At 35.9% G+C, this 18640-nt stretch overlaps 1 protein-coding gene across 1 annotated transcript in view; it reads left to right on the top strand.

Annotated features, from left to right (window-relative positions):
• The window catches only part of mtor (mechanistic target of rapamycin kinase), a 253459-nt gene that overhangs the window by 28370 nt on the left and 206449 nt on the right, over positions 1–18640 (top strand). The window contains exons 5-12 of the mRNA XM_081349573.1: positions 3605–3805; positions 3907–4041; positions 4533–4808; positions 11736–11844; positions 12058–12241; positions 12965–13093; positions 14452–14696; positions 17224–17439. Of these exons, the coding sequence (XP_081205699.1) occupies positions 3605–3805; positions 3907–4041; positions 4533–4808; positions 11736–11844; positions 12058–12241; positions 12965–13093; positions 14452–14696; positions 17224–17439 (1495 nt within the window). The remainder of the gene's footprint in view (positions 1–3604; positions 3806–3906; positions 4042–4532; positions 4809–11735; positions 11845–12057; positions 12242–12964; positions 13094–14451; positions 14697–17223; positions 17440–18640) is intronic.

Raw genomic sequence — 18640 nt, 5'->3', positions numbered from 1 at the left:
TTTTTAAATAACGACATTTTAAATAACGAATCTGCACGCGCAAAAAACGCGCTATGTGAACGGCCCCTTATGGCAACGTGATATTTTCACAGCTTTCTTTATTATTTTCTCTTAATATTTCATATAACTGAGTAATCCATCCTTTATTGTTGCAGTTTTGTAATGTCAGCTGTTCTAATGTTGACATTGGGGGTATTTTACCCAAATTCTTTGAATAGGAGAAAATAAAACTTCTAAGTTGCAAATATTTAAAAAAATGTTTCTGGGGTATGTGAAATTTTGCTACAAGTTTATCAAATGACATCAAGATGCAACGTGATATTAGCCTAATCCAAAATATTTCCATATGTGTCTCTTTCCTCCTTAACAAGTGGATTTACAGCCATCACATCAGCAGCACCGCCGGTCGCCGGTCTCAGCGCTTTTATGAAGAGGACGCAACTTACTGCACACGCTTCGGGCATGCACGCGCATCAAGTACCGGGTTTGAGAAAACCTGGTACCGTGACGTTTAAAAAAAAAAAATGTACCGAAGTACCGGGTCTTTGACAACACCAGTGAATTGCAGTCTGTTTGAAGCTCTTAACATTGTAGACCCTGACATATGAAAAAAAAAAAATGGAACCTTTATTGAACCTTAAGATAAAATATATATAAAAATAAGTGATTTTTGTTGAGTTTCATAATTTATATATTGTTTGCAGATCTTTTCTGAAGTTACTAGCCACTCAGCATTTTCACTGGCCACAATTTTGGCATCCATACCATAGGGAAAAACCATGGGGCCATATACAGGGTATTTCCTGGCTCAAAATGAGGCGGAGGTGGTAAAATCGTGATCATGTTTTTTAATAGTAAGATAATTAAATGTGTATTTTTCGTAGACCATCATATAGCCTACTGTGTTTCCCACAGTATTTTTGTGGGTGGAGTTTGGTACCTCTAGGGGGGTCTGGGGGCATGGCCCCCCCCCCCCGTAAGAAAATTTAGTACGTTTTAAAGATAAATTCATTAATCTGGTGCACTGAGTTACCAGAATCCGCTGTTACAAATAAATAATCAAACCGCTCAAAATATGATATTCTTTGATTTACATATCTGCATCTGATCATCACATTACAATTATTCAAATTTTCAGTGTTAAGCATGATGACATGGTAACATATCACACTGTCAGGCTGCTTTAAAATTAACAATTATTTTAAATAAAAGTTCTTCTTTTGACAAAATTACATTTCCTTAATAACCTAAACAGAGGCTTTACTCCCTTAAAACTTAAATTGTCAGTGTTTCATTACATCACTGTTGGAAAACACTCTTATGAGAATAATTTTTTTTACCTTTATAAAGGGCCTTCCCTAATTTTATTAAATGTATGCTCCATCTTTCATTTCAAATTCTTCAATTTGATCAATACATTCAATTAGAATAATAAGACATTACAGGCTGTTAACAATTAAAACGTTGGGAAACACGGTAAGACATTTATATTATTATCAACTGTAGGCTATCAGTCGCCACTTACATTAAATTCAATTAAATCAGAATCATCCTCGTGTTTTTCGGTGATTTCCTTGATTGGTTTTCCCTGAGAATTACGTTGTTGAAAACAAAAGTAAAAGAGTGACGCACGTTCATGGCGTTTTACCGTGATGAGAGTTCCGTGTCTTTATTAAACTCAACACATTATAATGATTTATCTGTCATCCACCCTCGGTTAATTGGAATGTTATGTTTTTATTACTTGGCCCGGCCGACCGGTGAATTATGATCCGCGCAGCACTATCGGCAAACCGGTTTGAGAATGGACACAGGCCGGGAACCCGCAACAGAACGCTCACGGTGGAAAAGGTGTATCTGAGCATGTGACTTGAGGCGGCACAAAATTCGACGGAGGCGGCACAAAATTTGACGGAAGCGGCCGCCTTGTAATTCTCTATGCAGGAAAAAACCTATAGATATTTTTTAGATTATCCAAATTATAATTTAGCAGCAGATATATTAGGCTGCTGTCACTTTAAGACCTGACACACTGATGTATTAGACTGTTACATATGCATTTTATTTCTCAACTGTTTACGTTCATTCAAAACAGAAGTGACTGTGTTTAAGTGAATACTTACCAAGACCAGCATTTTTTTACATTATTTTGTGTATATTTGACTAAGCACAATAAGCAGCGAAATAATACTCAATTTAGTACTGAGAGACGGCTTTATGTGTGAGCCCAAAATATGCTAAATTGAGCAAAATTATATACAATACGCGCAATCCCTCACCAAAATTCAAGCCCTGTAACACCAACAATATTAATCTGGAGCAAATGAAAAGAGTGAGTGAGGGGAAGCAGGTTTGTGTGTAACTCGCTGTCAGATAGATGAGAGAGAGAGAAAGCGCAGCTGGTATCTATTCTGCGGAAAATAAGTATTGGAATCGTTTCAGATATTTCAGTATTGATTTTTTTTTTTTTTTTTTACAACACTACATTGCACTTAGTTTTATATTTCAGATGCCTTTTTAAAAGACTATAATTGAGAAATGTATATATTATATATATATTCTACCAGCCAATACGATATTCTACCATGGCTAATACGAGTGACTATGTTACATCCCACTGCTCAAATCCACCTGCATTTAGCGGGTTGGCTGGTGTTAATGTCAAGCCCTGATGGAAAAAAACAAAAAACAAAACAACCCGAGGTCCAAACTGAGCAAAACTGAAAAAAAAATAGGAGATTTGGTGATGTTACCGATATTTATATTGCCAAAAATAAGATTAAATTCTGATCGCTTGTAATGTAAAACAATGAGATCTTTATAATAGTATAGCAGACAACATAAAATGCAGACATATCAGTTGTCACTCTTATTTCTTGTAATAATTTGTCTTAATAAGATGATATTTAAATGCTTAGTTTTATGATTAAAGCTATGTAGTTTTTATTGTGAGGGGGCAAACATATAATGCAATGCAATACAACAATGATTTAGAGATGCACAAACAAATGTTACTCAAAAGCTTGATCTTTCATAATTGATACTCACATTTTACATGATTTAAAAAAAAAGTATTTTATAGATAGTCAAGTAAACTTAAGTTGGATCAGATTATTGTGTGCATCTTAAAATGTAACAATAAAAAGTTATTCTTACGTAAACTTTATAAATATCAGTAAAGATTTCACAGCAAAAAGACGTCTGTACCACAACCTGAAGTGGGTCATTTTAAAATTATACTAAAAGTTTACTTTTAACTTGCTAAAAATGATAAACTACCACATCAGACAACAGAAGGCATATAGTAGATAATTGTGGTCAACACTTTTTCAGCAGCTTTGATCATGTTGATAATTTATAGGCCATAGAAATTTCCGGATCAAATATGATACAGCAGACTAAAAGTAGCATTTTTCCTAGGATTATTTTAAATTAATGCCACGGATATGTTGCGATACAAACTTTATATCAGAATCTCTTCAACTTTGTTGGTTATTTTAGCTTCTTGAATAGTACTAGTCTTAGTCTATGTGATCTCATTGCTCTCCTCAGTGACCACTGTGTGACTCCACTGACCCCACTTGGCACTGTGTTTTTGTTTCAGGTGCTGGTTTTGCGAGAGCTCGCCGTTAGCGCACCTACATTCTTCTTCCAGCAGGTGCAACCGTTCTTTGATAACATTTTCTATGCTGTGTGGGACTCGAAACAGGCCATTCGTGAGGGTGCAGTATCTGCACTCAGAGCCTGTCTGATCCTCACCACACAGAGAGAGACCAAAGAGATGCAGAAACCACAGTGGTACAAGGTCAGAATCAACACAGCTTTAACTGTTTTCAGATATGTTTGCATGAATGCTATGGGTATATGGGCACTCACACATTCTATGTATTTTGTTGTCATTAACAGCAAACATTTGAGGAAGCCGAGAAGGGTTTTGATGAAACTCTGGCTAAAGAGAAAGGCATGAATAAGGATGACCGTGTGCATGGAGCTCTACTCATTCTCAATGAACTAGTGCGAATAAGCAGTATGGAGGGAGAGGTATGACACTGAACATGCTACGGGCAGCATGACACATGATTACATGATTACCTCACGTTACTCTGCCTTACTAAAGCTTATTTACTGTTTCTTTTTATTTTCTTTGTTCTATTTTATTGGTTCTTTTTCTTATTGTTTTGCTTATTTTTATTGTACATTTGTTAATTTCTTATTTTTTCTTTGTTCTATTTGGTTCTTTCATTTGTTCTTTCTCTTGTTTTGTCTTTTACTTTTTCTTTGTTCTTTCTTTCGTGCTCTTTTGTTATCTTTGTTGTCTTTTGCCATTTTCAGTCGTTCATTTGCTTGGTCTTGTTTTCCTTTTGCATGTTCGTTTCTGTAACTTTTGTTTCACAATTTTTGCTTGCTTTGTTTATTTTTGTTTGTTTCTTTGTATTTTAAATTTTGTTTGATCTTTCACTCATTTGGCATAATTCATTGCTTCAGTGTTTTTACTTATTTGATTAATGATTTTGGTTCTTTTATTCCTGAAGCGTATGAGAGAAGAGATGGAGGAGATCACGCAGCAGCAGATGGTTCATGATAAGTACTGTAAGGAGTTGATGGGTTTCAGCACTAAGCCTCGGCACATCACACCCTTCACCAGCTTTCAGTCAGTGCAGCCACAGCAGTCCAATGCTCTGCTGGGGCTGCTGGGATATAGCACACCACAAGGCTTTCTAAGTTTTGGAGCTGCACCTGTTCCCTCTAAAAGCACGCTGGTGGAGAGCCGGTACTGCAGAGAACTGATGGAGGAGCGTTTTGACCAGGTGATTGTATTTATTACTGTAGTGAAGAGGAAATTTATGTTTTGGAAAAGACTAGCATTTTTATCTGTTTTCTTTCTTTTTGAGTCAGTCTACCATTTAGGGTACGTTATATGTGCATTGAAGAAAATATTTTTTTTTAGGGCTGTCGTTAACGCGTTAACACATGTGATTATTTTTTCCAATTTAACGCGTTAAAATATTTTACGCAATTAACGCAGCATCCGTAAATTTTTGTCATCCTTTGGGTAGCTTTAAATGATATGATCCCGCTCTTATTCTTATTCATAAATGCTTTTAAACCATTCAAGCGCGACAAGACAAAAGAGAACACGCTGCCTGTGAATGTCCTGTTTGTGACACACACAAGACGTACAGAAAGACACGCGCCAGTATCGTGCGCACAGACAGCACGCCAGAATAGTTCTTTTTCGTGCTTGAACGAACAATAACACACACAATTATGCCCAAATATCAGTTTTGTAACATAAGAGCAGTCTTAAATTAGTTAAATAAAGTCTTAAATGAACGTAAAGAGTTGTGAGAGAATGAGACGTGTGTGAGATCCGCGTGGTGTGCAGCAGTGGCTGGTTTTAAAGGGACAGCAGCCAATAAAGCTTTCTGTCAGTAAAGTTAATCAAAGAACAACAGGAACAGAGAAACTTACTCACTGCTCTTGACTAAAGAACTTTTGTAGCTTTAATCAGAGGTGTAAAGTCCAGGGGTCAGAAAGTAAAAGTCCTGCCATATGTTTATTCCACCCATGAACTCAGCTGATCTCCTAAAAACTGTGCTAATTAGCAAATCCAGGTGATTGGAACAAAATACTGAGGAGGACTTTTACTTTCTGAACCTGGACTTTACACCTCTGGCTTTAATAAGGATTAGTCAATATTTAATTTATAATTTATGCAGTGCAGACTGTTTGAACTTTATTCAACTTCTGTATATTTCATACCTGTTAGACACGAAGGGCACGGGTAAATATGACATTTATTATGGGTTTATGTGAGGATTGTTTGAAGTTCACTTAAATTAAAAGTTCTTATATTTTTTTAAGCCTAATAAATGTAAAAAAAATATAGCTTTCAATTATACTGTAATGTTGGATGGCAATAATTAATGTTTAAAATTGGAGGACATTTTTTTTTATTATCCAGACATCAATAGCTGTATTAGTATCAGTGATACTGTTTTTGATTCATAAAAAAATGCCATTAAACAAGTATTTAAAATATACTGTCTTTATGTTGTCTCTACATTATTTTGGAGATTAACTGTGAAATTATTACATTATAAAATATATGAACTAATATAAACCTTTAAAAACTTAAGTGTTTTTAATTGAGATTAATCATGATTAATCACAGAATTTGTTTTTTATTAATCGAGTTACATTTTTTAATCGATTGACAGCACACATTTTTTTCTAACTGAAAAAAAAAAATATATCACATTTTTGTCAGGTTTACTAGAAGGAAGCACTTAAGAGCAGACAGATGTTTAATTAGACTTTATTTAATAAGTAACGTTCAAAATTTAAATGGCGTGAGCCTCCTGGTTCTGGGCCAATTCAAGTAGAGAAGTCAGAAGAGTAGTCAGTCAGGTGAGGGTCAAACCAGTTAACCTGTCAAAACAGTGACCAAGTCCAAGTTGTCAGTGAGAGAGAGGAGGTCAAAAAGGCAAACAGATCATATCCGGAGATGATAATACAGTCAGGATCATGGTCAAGGACAAGTCCTGACAGATTTATCATTTAAGGCAGGGGTCTTCAACGTTTTTCAGGGCAAGGACCCCTTAAGGCTTGTATTTTTATACAAACTGAATATTTTAGAAGTGAAATCTGGAAGGCGAATATGGATTATTGAATTTTTAATCATGAAAATGTGTGAAACGTTTTGAATTGAAATATTCACAGCTTAACTGTACAACTATGTTGAATTTCAGACCCTAAAAATCCAAGCCTTGAAAATACAATGCATTAAAATTCAAGCGGTTAATGCAAGCGATTGTTTTTTAAGTTAGTGCAATTTAACATAATCTTTCTTCCATATGGTTCTCTAGTAAAGTGCAGATGTAATGCGTAAGCAATGGCTCCACCATAACAAGAATAGCAATGTACAGAGACATCTAAGATTATTTAAGATTAGTCATTACTTTGACATTACTTTTTTAACTGTAATGGAATATCAAAAATATTTTTCTATTTATCTGTTTGTCTGCAATTACATTCCTCGTATCTATTTTGACATGCCATATTTTTGTCCCGTGACAGTTATCACTGTCAATTACAATTTCAAGAGTGAATCATGCATTTATATGTAGATGTCACTTCCGAAATTTTGCAGCGTGTAATTTGGCCAGTGGTCCTCTTAGCAGCATGAAAAACAAAATTTGTATTCAATGGATTTTATATATATATATATATATACTAGGGCTGGGAATCGATAAAAAATAAAAATGAATTGCACAATTTGCTGTAATTAATTGCAATTAATTGCATTTCCCCCAAGCTTGTAATCATCAATATTTAAACTTAGAATCACCTAATTAAATTAAACAACACAGGGAAAAAAAGGAACAGAAAATAGCCCTATATTAAAATAATATTAAACATCAATATATCAATATATCAATATATCAATATATCAATATATATAAATATATAAATATAAATAAATATAAATATATATATATATATATATATATATATATATATATATATATATATATATATATATTCTTTATAGATAAAGAATAATATTTCTTTTTCAATAATCAATCAACATAATCAATTTAACTGATTTTTATTTTATTTGTAATTTTTTTTATACTAATTATCAAAATAAAATATAGTCCTACAAAGCTATTATTATCAGAGCATGTGATCAGAGCAGGTAATTTTACCATTGTTGCCCAGCATGACTATACCAGCTCAGTAGGGCTATTGCAAACAGAAGTCTACTGTTATTTGAGCGGACTTTGCTTTTCCAGTGCGTGATCGGTACATGATTGGAGCGTTTGGACCGTTAAAGGGATAGTTCACCCAAAAATGAAAATTCTGTCATCATTTACTCACCCTCAAGTTGTTTCAAACCTGTAAGAATTTCTTTTTTCTGCTGAACACAAAATAAGATATTTTGAAAATTGTCTGTAGCCAAACAGTTGATGGACCCCATTGACTTCCAAAGTATTTTTTTTCCTACTATGGAAGTCAATGGGGTCCATCAACTGTTTGGTTACAGACATTTTTCAAAATATCTTCTTTTGTGTTCAGCAGAAAAAAATTCATCTTATAGGTTTGAAACAACTTGAGGGTGAATAAATGATGACAGAAATTTCATTTTTGGGTGAACTATCCCTTTAACGACAGAGCAGAACACGCAGCGCAAACACGGAGCGGAACATTGAGCAGAGAGCGCAGGAGCGCGCCGACACACACACACACAAGGAGCGGAAAAGACCCGCTCATGAAAGCTGCGTGTTAATTCCCCCAGCCCTAATATATAACTACCGTTCAAAAGTTTGGGGTCGTAAGATTTTTTTTATGTTTTTAAAAGAAGTATCTTCTGCTCACCAAGGCTGCATTTATTTGATAAAAAACAATAAAAAAAAACAGTAATATTGTGAAATATTATGACTATTTAAAATGACTGTTTTCTATTTTAATATATTTTAAACTGTAATTTATTCCTGTGATCAAAGCTGAATTTTCAGCATCATTACTCCAGTCTTCAGTGTCACATGATCCTTCAGAAATCATTCTAATATGATGATTAATGCTCAAGAAACATTTATGATTATTATCAATGTTGAAAACAGTTATTTACATTTTTATTTCATGATGCTATGATGATTGCTATGATGCTATGAAAGTTCAAAAGAACAGCATTTATCTGAAATCTAAAGCTTTTGTAACATTAAACACTACCGTTCAAAAGTTTGGGGTCAGTAAGATTTTTATTTTGGGGGGAAAGAAATAAAATAAATCAATACTTTTATTCATCAAGGATGAGTTAAACTGATCAAAAGTTACAGTAAAGACATTTTATAATGTTAGAAAATATTCTATTTTAAATAAATGCAGTTCTTTTGAACTTTCTATTCATCAAAGAATTTTGAAAAAAAATTGTACACAACTATTTTCAAAATTGATAATAATAATGAATGTTTCTTGAGCATCTAATCATCATATTAGAATGATTTCTCTAGGATCATGTGACACTGAAGACTGGAGTAATGATGCTGAAAATTCAGCTTTGATCACAGAAATAAATTACAGTTTAAAATATATTAAAATAGAAAACAGTCATTTTAAATTGTCATATTTCACAATATTACTGTTGTTTTTGTTGTTGTTTTTTTATCAAATAAATGCAGCCTTGGTGAGCAGAAGATACTTCTTTTAAAAACATTAAAAAAATCTTACTGACCCCAAACTTTTGAACGGTAGTGTGTGTGTGTGTGTGTGTGTATATATATATATATATATATACATACACACATATATATATATATATATATATATATATATATATATATATATATATATATATATATATATATATATATATATATATACACACACACATACACAGTGAGGAAAATAAGTATTTGAACACCCTGCTATTTTGCTAGTTCTCCCACTTAGAAATCATGGAGGGGTCTGAAATTGTCATCGTAGGTGCATGTCCACTATGAGAGACATAATCTAAAAAAAAAAAATCCAGAAATCACAATGTATGATTTTTTAAAACTATTTATTTGTATGATACAACTGCAAATAAGTATTTGAACACCTGAGAAAATCAATGTTAATATTTGGTACAGTAGCCTTTGTTTGCAATTACAGAGGTCAAACGTTTCCTGTAGTTTTTCACCAGGTTTGCACACACTGCAGGAGGGATTTTGGCCCACTCCTCCACACAGATCTTCTCTAGATCAGTCAGGTTTCTGGGCTGTCGCTGAGAAACACGGAGTTTGAGCTCCCTCCAAAGATTCTCTATTGGGTTTAGGTCTGGAGACTGGCTAGGCCACGCCAGAACCTTGATATGCTTCTTACAGAGCCACTCCTTGGATATCCTGGCTGTGTGCTTCGGGTCATTGTCATGTTGGAAGACCCAGCCTCGACCCATATTCAATGCTCTAACTGAGGAAAGGAGGTTGTTCCCCAAAATCTCGCAATACATGGCCCCAGTCATCCTCTCCTTAATACAGTGCAGTCGCCCTGTCCCATGTGCAGAAACCCCCCCCCCCCAAAGCATGATGCTACCACCTCCATGCTTCACAGTAGGGATGGTGTTCTTACCATACTCATCATTCTTCTTCCTCCAAACACGTTTAGTGGAATTATGACCAAAAAGTTCTATTTTGGTCTCATCTGACCACATGACTTTCTCCCATGACTCCTCTGGATCATCCAAATGGTCATTGGCAAACTTAAGACGGGCCTTGACATGTGCTGGTTTAAGCAGGGGAACCTTCCGTGCCATGCATGATTTCAAACCATGACGTCTTAGTGTATTACCAACAGTAACCTTGGAAACGGTGGTCCCAGCTCTTTTCAGGTCATTGACCAGCTCCTCCTGTGTAGTTCTGGGCTGATTTCTCACCTTTCTTAGGATCATTGAGACCCCACGAGGTGAGATCTTGCATGGAGCCCCAGTCCGAGGGAGATTGACAGTCATGTTTAGCTTCTTCCATTTTCTAATGATTGCTCCAACAGTGGACCTTTTTTCACCAAGCTGCTTGGCAATTTCCCTGTAGCCCTTTCCAGCCTTGTGGAGGTGTACAATTTTGTCTCTAGTGTCTTTGGACAGCTCTTTGGTCTTGGCCATGTTAGTAGTTGGATTCTTACTGATTGTATGGGGTGGACAGGTGTCTTTATGCAGCTAACGACCTCAAAGAGGTGCATCTAATTTAGGATAATAAATGGAGTGGAGGTGGACATTTTAAAGGCAGACTAACAGGTCTTTGAGGGTCAGAATTCTAGCTGATAGACAGGTGTTCAAATACTTATTTGCAGCTGTATCATACAAATAAATAGTTAAAAAATCATATATTGTGATTTCTGGATTTTTTTTTTTTAGATTATGTCTCTCACAGTGGACATGCACCTACGATGACAATTTCAGACCCCCTCCATGATTTCCAAGTGGGAGAACTTGCAAAATAGCAGGGTGTTCAAATACTTATTTTCCTCACTGTGTATATATATATATATATATATATATATATATATATATATATATATATAACATATAATATATAGCCTCGAAAGCGCGCAAAGACCATTTCAGTTTGTTTGAAATTTCTTTGATGTTCCTTAAATTGAAAGAAAAATTAAAGAAAAATACGTTTTGTTTTTTTTTTATATTTGATTTACTTTAAATTTAAGAAAATATTAAATTTTTCTTATGGCCAGAAAAGTTCTGTAAACTGTTACTAACCATTTGGTTACCAACCATTTTACTAACCCTTTGCAACAAAACCATGCAGCCATTATCATATGACGTTTTTCTTCCCACTGAGTGTAGCTGGCGCTATAATAAGCACATTTACATGTGTGGCAATGATTGGAGAAATATATGGGCTAGAATCAATACCCTCAAATTAAATGGTCATATAGAATTCCTGAATTTTCTGAAAAACATACTTTTTCAAAAAAGGGTGATTGTCTAACTCACTTGGAAATAGGAATGTATTTAAAGATTAAAAGGTTTTCAAAAATGTTTGATTTATCAAATTTGTGCTAATATATGATTCAGAAATTATTTATATTGTCTAAATGGCCCATAACATCGGTGTTTCAGTTTCTGAACTTTTCGCATTTATAATAGAATTTTATGTTGCAATTATGTTTCTGAATAGTGTTATGAATGGAACAAACTGCACAAATGTTATGACATTATGGCTCTGCTGTTGTATCAGGTGTGCCGTTGGGTGCTGAAATACAGGACCAGTAAGAATCCACTAATCCAGATGACTATCCTAAACCTTCTGCCTCGACTCGCTGCCTTCCAGCCTCACATTTTTACTGGTAAACCACCAACTGATTTTTGATATCAATAATTAAATGTCTCTCTAATTCAGTGACACTTTATTTTTAACAAAGCTTAATTTTTTTCATTTATTGTGGTGCTACTGTGCATATTACAATAATACTTTTGTTTTGTTTGGTTTTACTTTATGTATTTAGTCACTTTATGACTATATGTATTTTTTTATTCTATTCTTTTTCTTCTACCCTCAGATCAGTATTTGCAGGACACTATGGGGCACCTGCTGGGCTGCCTGAAAAAAGAAAAGGAACGGACGGCAGCGTTTCAAGCATTGGGTCTGCTGGTGGTGGCTGTGAGGGCCGAAATTCAGCCCTTCCTCACCAAGATCCTGGAGATTATTAAAGCTGCACTGCCACCTAAAGACTTTGCACACAAGTAAGAATCTGAAACCATCCAAATCCAAACTTTCTTCAGTGCACAGCTCAGATCCAAGCACTATCTAGAGGGCTAAAAAATGAAAGCAATAAGAGGGCATACAGTGATTATTAAGCAGATGAACCATTCAGCTTCAAATGATTTATTGTTTGTTTAAAGACTATGACAACGTTATGATCCATGCTAAATAAATTATTATTATTTATTTTTTCAGTTAATCCCATGCAATTGGCTGTTGATCAGTATCTTTCTTTTGTTCATGTACAGCATTTTCACTTGACAGCTTGTACCATAGACAAAAGTAATGAAACCACTATCATAATGTTTAAACTGTAGAACATTCTCATTCTAGAGAGCATTTTGTATTTCCCTGGAAGCAAAAGACTGTACATTTTAACAAGTACAAAATCTGATAACATTTCGTTTCGTCAACTTCTAGGAGTACAACTTTTAGTAATATTAAGTTAGTAAGTTTGCTGGCCAATGTTTTATTAGTGCCGGGCAACATGATCAGAGTTCAATATAAAATTTAGCTCATATATGTTAAATCATGACTTTGAACCTACAAACACAATCACATTTTGATTCTTTCCAAATGTACTAGTGTTGTTACTGTTTCACTAAACATTTAAAGTTAGGAATTATATTACATTACAATTATATACATTGTAAATGTTCTTTTCTTTTCTTTTTCTCCCTCTGTCCTGTGTTGTAATCTTTTAGGAGGCAGAAGACTATGCAGGTGGATGCTACTGTGTTTACTTGTATAAGTATGCTGTCCAGAGCCATGGGGCCTAGCATCCAACAGGATGTCAAAGAACTTCTGGAGCCTATGTTAGCTGTTGGTCTCAGGTACTGTACCAGTCAAACTACTTTGAGTTAGTGTTTAAATCTAATTTTTTCTTAGTTATTATTAACTAATAATAAAACTACTAAACATAAATGCAGTTGATTGTGCAAAAGCTTTTTGCTTGGATTCTACATCAGAAGTCTGCTACCTGACCTGAGCCCGACGTGTCCCGAAAAATTCATGGCTTTCAGGCCGGGTTTGGGTTAATGTATCATGAATATCTTCGGCTTCGGGTCTGGTTCGGGTTTTTAACTAAGAAAAACTATATGTAGTTAAGGCTTGAGTATATATATATATATTATTTATATATTAACAGAACTGTTTTTCGCGTGTGCTCTCGCGTGCTCTTTCAGTCACAACACAGCAGACGGCACTCAAACCTTAACTATGAGTGCGATAAGGCAAACAATTACTGAGGGAAAACGTATTACAGTGCCAAATGATGCAGGGAAAGCTGCACTGCAACGAATACTACTGAATAGGCCTAAATGGAAAAATATTTGGATAACAGGTGAGCCAGGGGATAGCACAAAATTATACATAAATCTCCAGAATTACTATGCAATAATGTGTGTGTGAAGTGAATGAGTGTAAACTAAGCACAGTGCAAATCAAAAAAGCTGCGTTACAGTCTCTTGTGTCTCTCAGAAATCAGAGCTTTGTCAAGAGTAGGCCTACTATTAATAAAATACTGCATTATAAACATTTTCTACTATTTGATATGTATATTTAAATGTTTTAAACCTTGAGAGACGATATGATAGATTATATTATGATACACAAATGAGTGAAAACTCTATGAATGAAATGAGCATGCGCTTTTGTAAATCAAATAGCTTTGTTTCTCTCGCGTCTCTCAGAAATCGGCTTTGTCAAAAGGCTGCTATCAACTTAAACTACATCATACACATTTTCTACTATTTGATATGTGTATTTAAATGTTTAAAACATTGTATGATATGATAAATGAGTGCAAACTATATGCATGAAAGAAAACGCGATAGGTAGTAAAATAGCCGTGTTGCCGTCTCTGTGCGTCTCTCTGAATCATTCACATTTTCTACCACTTGATGTGTCTATTATGTTTTAAACCTTGTACGATATGATCTTGTCGTTTCAACCAATAAAAGCTCAGCGGTTACATGTAGTCTAGGTCTTACAAAGCTGTCTTGGCTTACATCTCTACAGCGAGATTTCGGGTTCGGTCTTAAACTTTAACACTACTGTTCAGGTTTGGGTCGGTCACACGGGTTCGGGCTTCAGTTTAAAGCCTGTGCAGACCTCTCTATTCTACATGCCAGAAGATTCAGACATCATTTCCTGTGTCATCTGTCTGATTCTCTCCCTCTCTTCTCTTTAGTCCTGCTCTCACCGCAGTGCTTTACGACCTGAGCAGGCAGATCCCACAGCTGAAGAAGGACATTCAGGACGGTCTGCTAAAGATGCTTTCACTTGTGCTCATGCATAAGCCTCTGCGTCATCCAGGTATGCCCAAGGGCCTGGCATACCAGTTGGCATCACCCAGCCTGACCAACATCCCTGAGGCTAGCGATGTGGGCAGCATCACCCTGGCACTGCGTACTCTCGGCAGCTTTGAATTTGAAGGTACAGGATACTTTAGATGACACTTTAGGTTAAAATGCCATTTTATTTTCAGTTTATTAATAAATTATGATTTTTTTTTGCAAAGATCTACTTTTAATTATGTTCTTTCATGAATAGTGTCTTAAAAGGCACCTATTGGACAAGGGTAGAGATGTCCAATCCTCTTTCTGCTGGCCAATGTCCTGCAAAGTTTTACTACAACCTGCCACACCAGCCTGGAAGTTTCTAGTAACCTGGACTATCACCTATTGTAGTCAAGTCACCTTTTTATTTAGCGCTTTATACAATACAGATTGTTGCAAAGCAGCTTTACAGTGATAACAGCAGCTCTAAGAGAAAATAGTGTCATTGTTCAGCTGAAGTCTATTCAGTGTTGATTCAGTTCCAGTGTAAAGATCATTAATTATTAAATTAGTTCATTATTAAGTAGTTCTGCAGAAAATAGTGATGTCATCATCCAGCTCAGTTCAGTTCTCTTCCAATAGTGTCGGTTCAGTCAAATCAATAATATTGTTGAATATTAAGTGACCCCAACTATGCAGGCCAGAGGGGACAGTGGCAAGGAACCCAAATTCCATAAGGTGACAGAATGGGGAAAAAAACCTTGAGAGAACCAGACTCAGTCTGGGGGCCAGTTGTCATCTGGCCAAAGAACAAACACGGTGTGATTATGATTCAGGCTGCATCACACGTCAGAAATCAGATTGTGGATCGTAGCATTCAAATATTTCATCCAGTTCCTTTTTCTTGAAGATCGGATTCATCACGCCAGTATTGAGACGAAACTGGTCATAGGTCTGTGCAGAGGGCTTGTCTGCCTCTTGTATTGTGGTCTTTGCTAAGGATCTGTGCCAATGGCTGTCGTGTCGACGAGGCCTTCACAGGGGATTGTTTAGTTGACAGGATCTCATCTGATGTTCAGGGCTGCGTTGTGGTCGTGTCTAGGTGCAGGTCCACCATCTGATCTGGGTACAGAGCAGATACGGCTGACTACAGTAACCTCGGGATAAATAGAGAGACTAATATTAGCATAGATGCCATTCTTCTTATGTAACAAGTACATCGGGTGTTATGGGAAGTGTTCCCGGTTCCGGTTGGGTTGACCTAATTTATTCAGACCGGATGTCACCACTCTTTTCACACGAACAGCAACCAGAAGAAGACGGAAGAGGGAGAGCGCTAAAACAGTGCCCTTTAACTTCTGTGGCGGTCACACCTTTCGAATTTGGCTTGACCGAGAAAGGTGTAATTTTCAACCGGGAAAAGTTCCTTTGTTTGGAAGTTGACTCATTTGCGTGATCAGCATGGGCTGGCAGTTTTGTGTCCCTTTATAGTCTGATTAATATAACAAGCGTACAATGCATGCTACAAGGAGGAGATATACACCAATGTTAAACTAAGATTATTTTGATAGGCAGCAAGATATAGATGAGGTTACAATAACTATTATTCTATCATAAGGCATGCCTAAAACAGTATACAATACTGTATTCAATTCTTCAGAACAATATACAATTATTAAGTGCAAAGGAGCAACCTGAAAAAATTATCATCCAATGATGATTTGATGGTCTGGATAGAACAGTTATTGCTATAAAGTATATACAAATTGTTTACTGCAAAATCAATGGTTTAAAAAAAAAAAAAATCTAGACATAGACACTAATATTCCCTAAATAAGGAATATTCAAATGGCAGACTGCGATCCTGGTCCGGACCCTGGCTTGGTTCCAACCGGCCCGCGAGACTTAATGACAACTGTTGTACCATTTTACCGTTTCCAGTTAAAGTGAGCAGCACGTCAAAACAAAGGAGTGGTTCAAACCACAAGTGCTCAGGGTCCTTTATGGTAATTAACTTCCGGCGCTATATGCTCTAATACTTTTACCCAGAGGTAAAATCGCTTCATTCAAGCTCTTTCTGTTCCATGCATGTTGGTTTTCCTTGCTAAAGACACTAAAGCACCACGAAGAGCTGCAGATGACGTGGTTATTTTAACAACAGTATTAGAAACACAGTGATCAGTAAAATAGATGGATACTTTTGCTAAAACACTGCAGAAAACAACAATGCTGCAAATATAGTTATTTTATCTGGCATATATGACCAGGTTTGTGACAAGACGTTTTTTTTCATCTAGATTTAGCATTATTAATCAGCATGTAAGAGCCTTAAAAACAAACACACACACACACACATGATTGCTATAATTGGGAAAATTATTTGTAGATGGCAGGGAAAGACAACAAAAACTTTTTTCTGCTCATGATGAGGGCATTTTGATTATGTACAATGTTTGTTTGTTTTTAGTAGATACTTATTTTAAGCAAAATATCCAGAGTTCAAGAGGAACAACTCTGAACCCTATACAGTATCTTTTCTGTCCCATGGCATTCTGCCTTACAATGTATCTAAATGTAAATAATAATTGCTTGATAAAACATCTGATCTAACCTTTTAATATTCATATCAAATTGGGCTCAACTGATCACAATGTTTTTTTCTTTCCTGTTTGGTTCATTTTTAGGTCACTCCTTGACCCAGTTTGTGCGCCACTGTGCTGACCACTTCCTGAACAGCGAGCACAAGGAGATCCGCATGGAGGCAGCACGTACCTGCTCACGTCTGCTCACCCCATCCATTCACCTGATCAGCGGCCACGGACATGTGGTCAGTCAAACCGCTGTGCAGGTGGTGGCTGATGTTCTCAGCAAGTTACTGGTGGTTGGCATCACTGACCCAGGTGAGAGACACAGCTGTTTAAATGCATGTTAGCTTATAGATTATGTATATACACATTTCTGTGTGCAAGTACGTTTATACTCATACAAATGTAAATGTATACGTCCATAAATTGAATGAAAGCGTGTTGCATAGTGGAGATTCTTAATAAATAGAAATACATAAGTTGAGTTTTAGCCAGTAAAGTTTAATGCATAGAATCTGGGGTTCTGTTAATAGTTTAAAAGTTCATCATTATGATTATTCGGTGTATTAGAATAGGTTAACATGCTTTAATATTCAAAAAACACATTGTTTTTCACATATTGTACATTGTTGCAGTACCTCTATTCCCAGTCTGTCTGAAACACTTTGATTGAGTTCCAGTTTCTACAAAGCCCCTTTTTCCATAACACGAGCTTCAGCTTCCATGGCTTCTTAAGCAGTTGTAAACGGTTAACAGTTATTGTCGTCGGTTTTACCATATCAGTTCAAGCCCGAGTCAGATTCTGAAAATGTGAATGATCAAGCAGATTGATCGGAAGCAACCTTGCAAGCAAGACTTGTGTAGTGCCGGCGTTGTACTCTCCCAGGTTCAGGAAGCTGTACTCCATAAAATGCGCTGTACACAAACTAACTTTTGGGTTGTACTGCTCAGGAACAGCGTTAAAAATAAAACCTAACCAATGATTCCTAGTGTCATTCGTTTTTGGAAGGCCAAAAAATCGTCACATCTATCCTATTTAACTGTTCAAGGATGACTTCCTTGTTTAATGGGAAGTGTTGCTCAACTTGTCTCTACAAAATGGCGCTCAGTAGTCTAAAGGTCAGGTAAAATTCTTTGGGAGAATAGAGTTAATGGGTGCTTCTCATTTCTTATTTGTGCATCCTTGCTTTTTTTCCTCGCTTCCTAACTCTACCACCTTAGGATGTGAGGGAAGGATACAAAGAAAGAAAATGAAGATGTAGGAATCAAAAGAAAGATTTTTTGTACATTGGAATGTTCTTGATCACTTAAGCATCATTTCAAAGCGTCATCAGCTGTGCTCAAGGGATATGCCCTTATGTTGTTAAAATTTGGTTAAGAAATTCACAATAAATATTAATAAAGCAAGTCCTGTTGAAATATATCATTTGTATGGTTTATTTAAACTACAAACTTCCATTTAAACTGCCATGTTCACTGTGAGGACCAGCTACTTCTCACTGTACTCCTCCCCCTT

This window comes from Scardinius erythrophthalmus (genome assembly GCF_964197995.2).
Source record: "Scardinius erythrophthalmus genome assembly, chromosome: 20".
Classification (NCBI taxonomy): Eukaryota; Metazoa; Chordata; class Actinopteri; order Cypriniformes; family Leuciscidae; genus Scardinius; species Scardinius erythrophthalmus.
The sequence above is the reverse complement of the archived record's forward strand: the minus strand, read 5'-3'. Positions and strand labels throughout refer to the sequence as shown.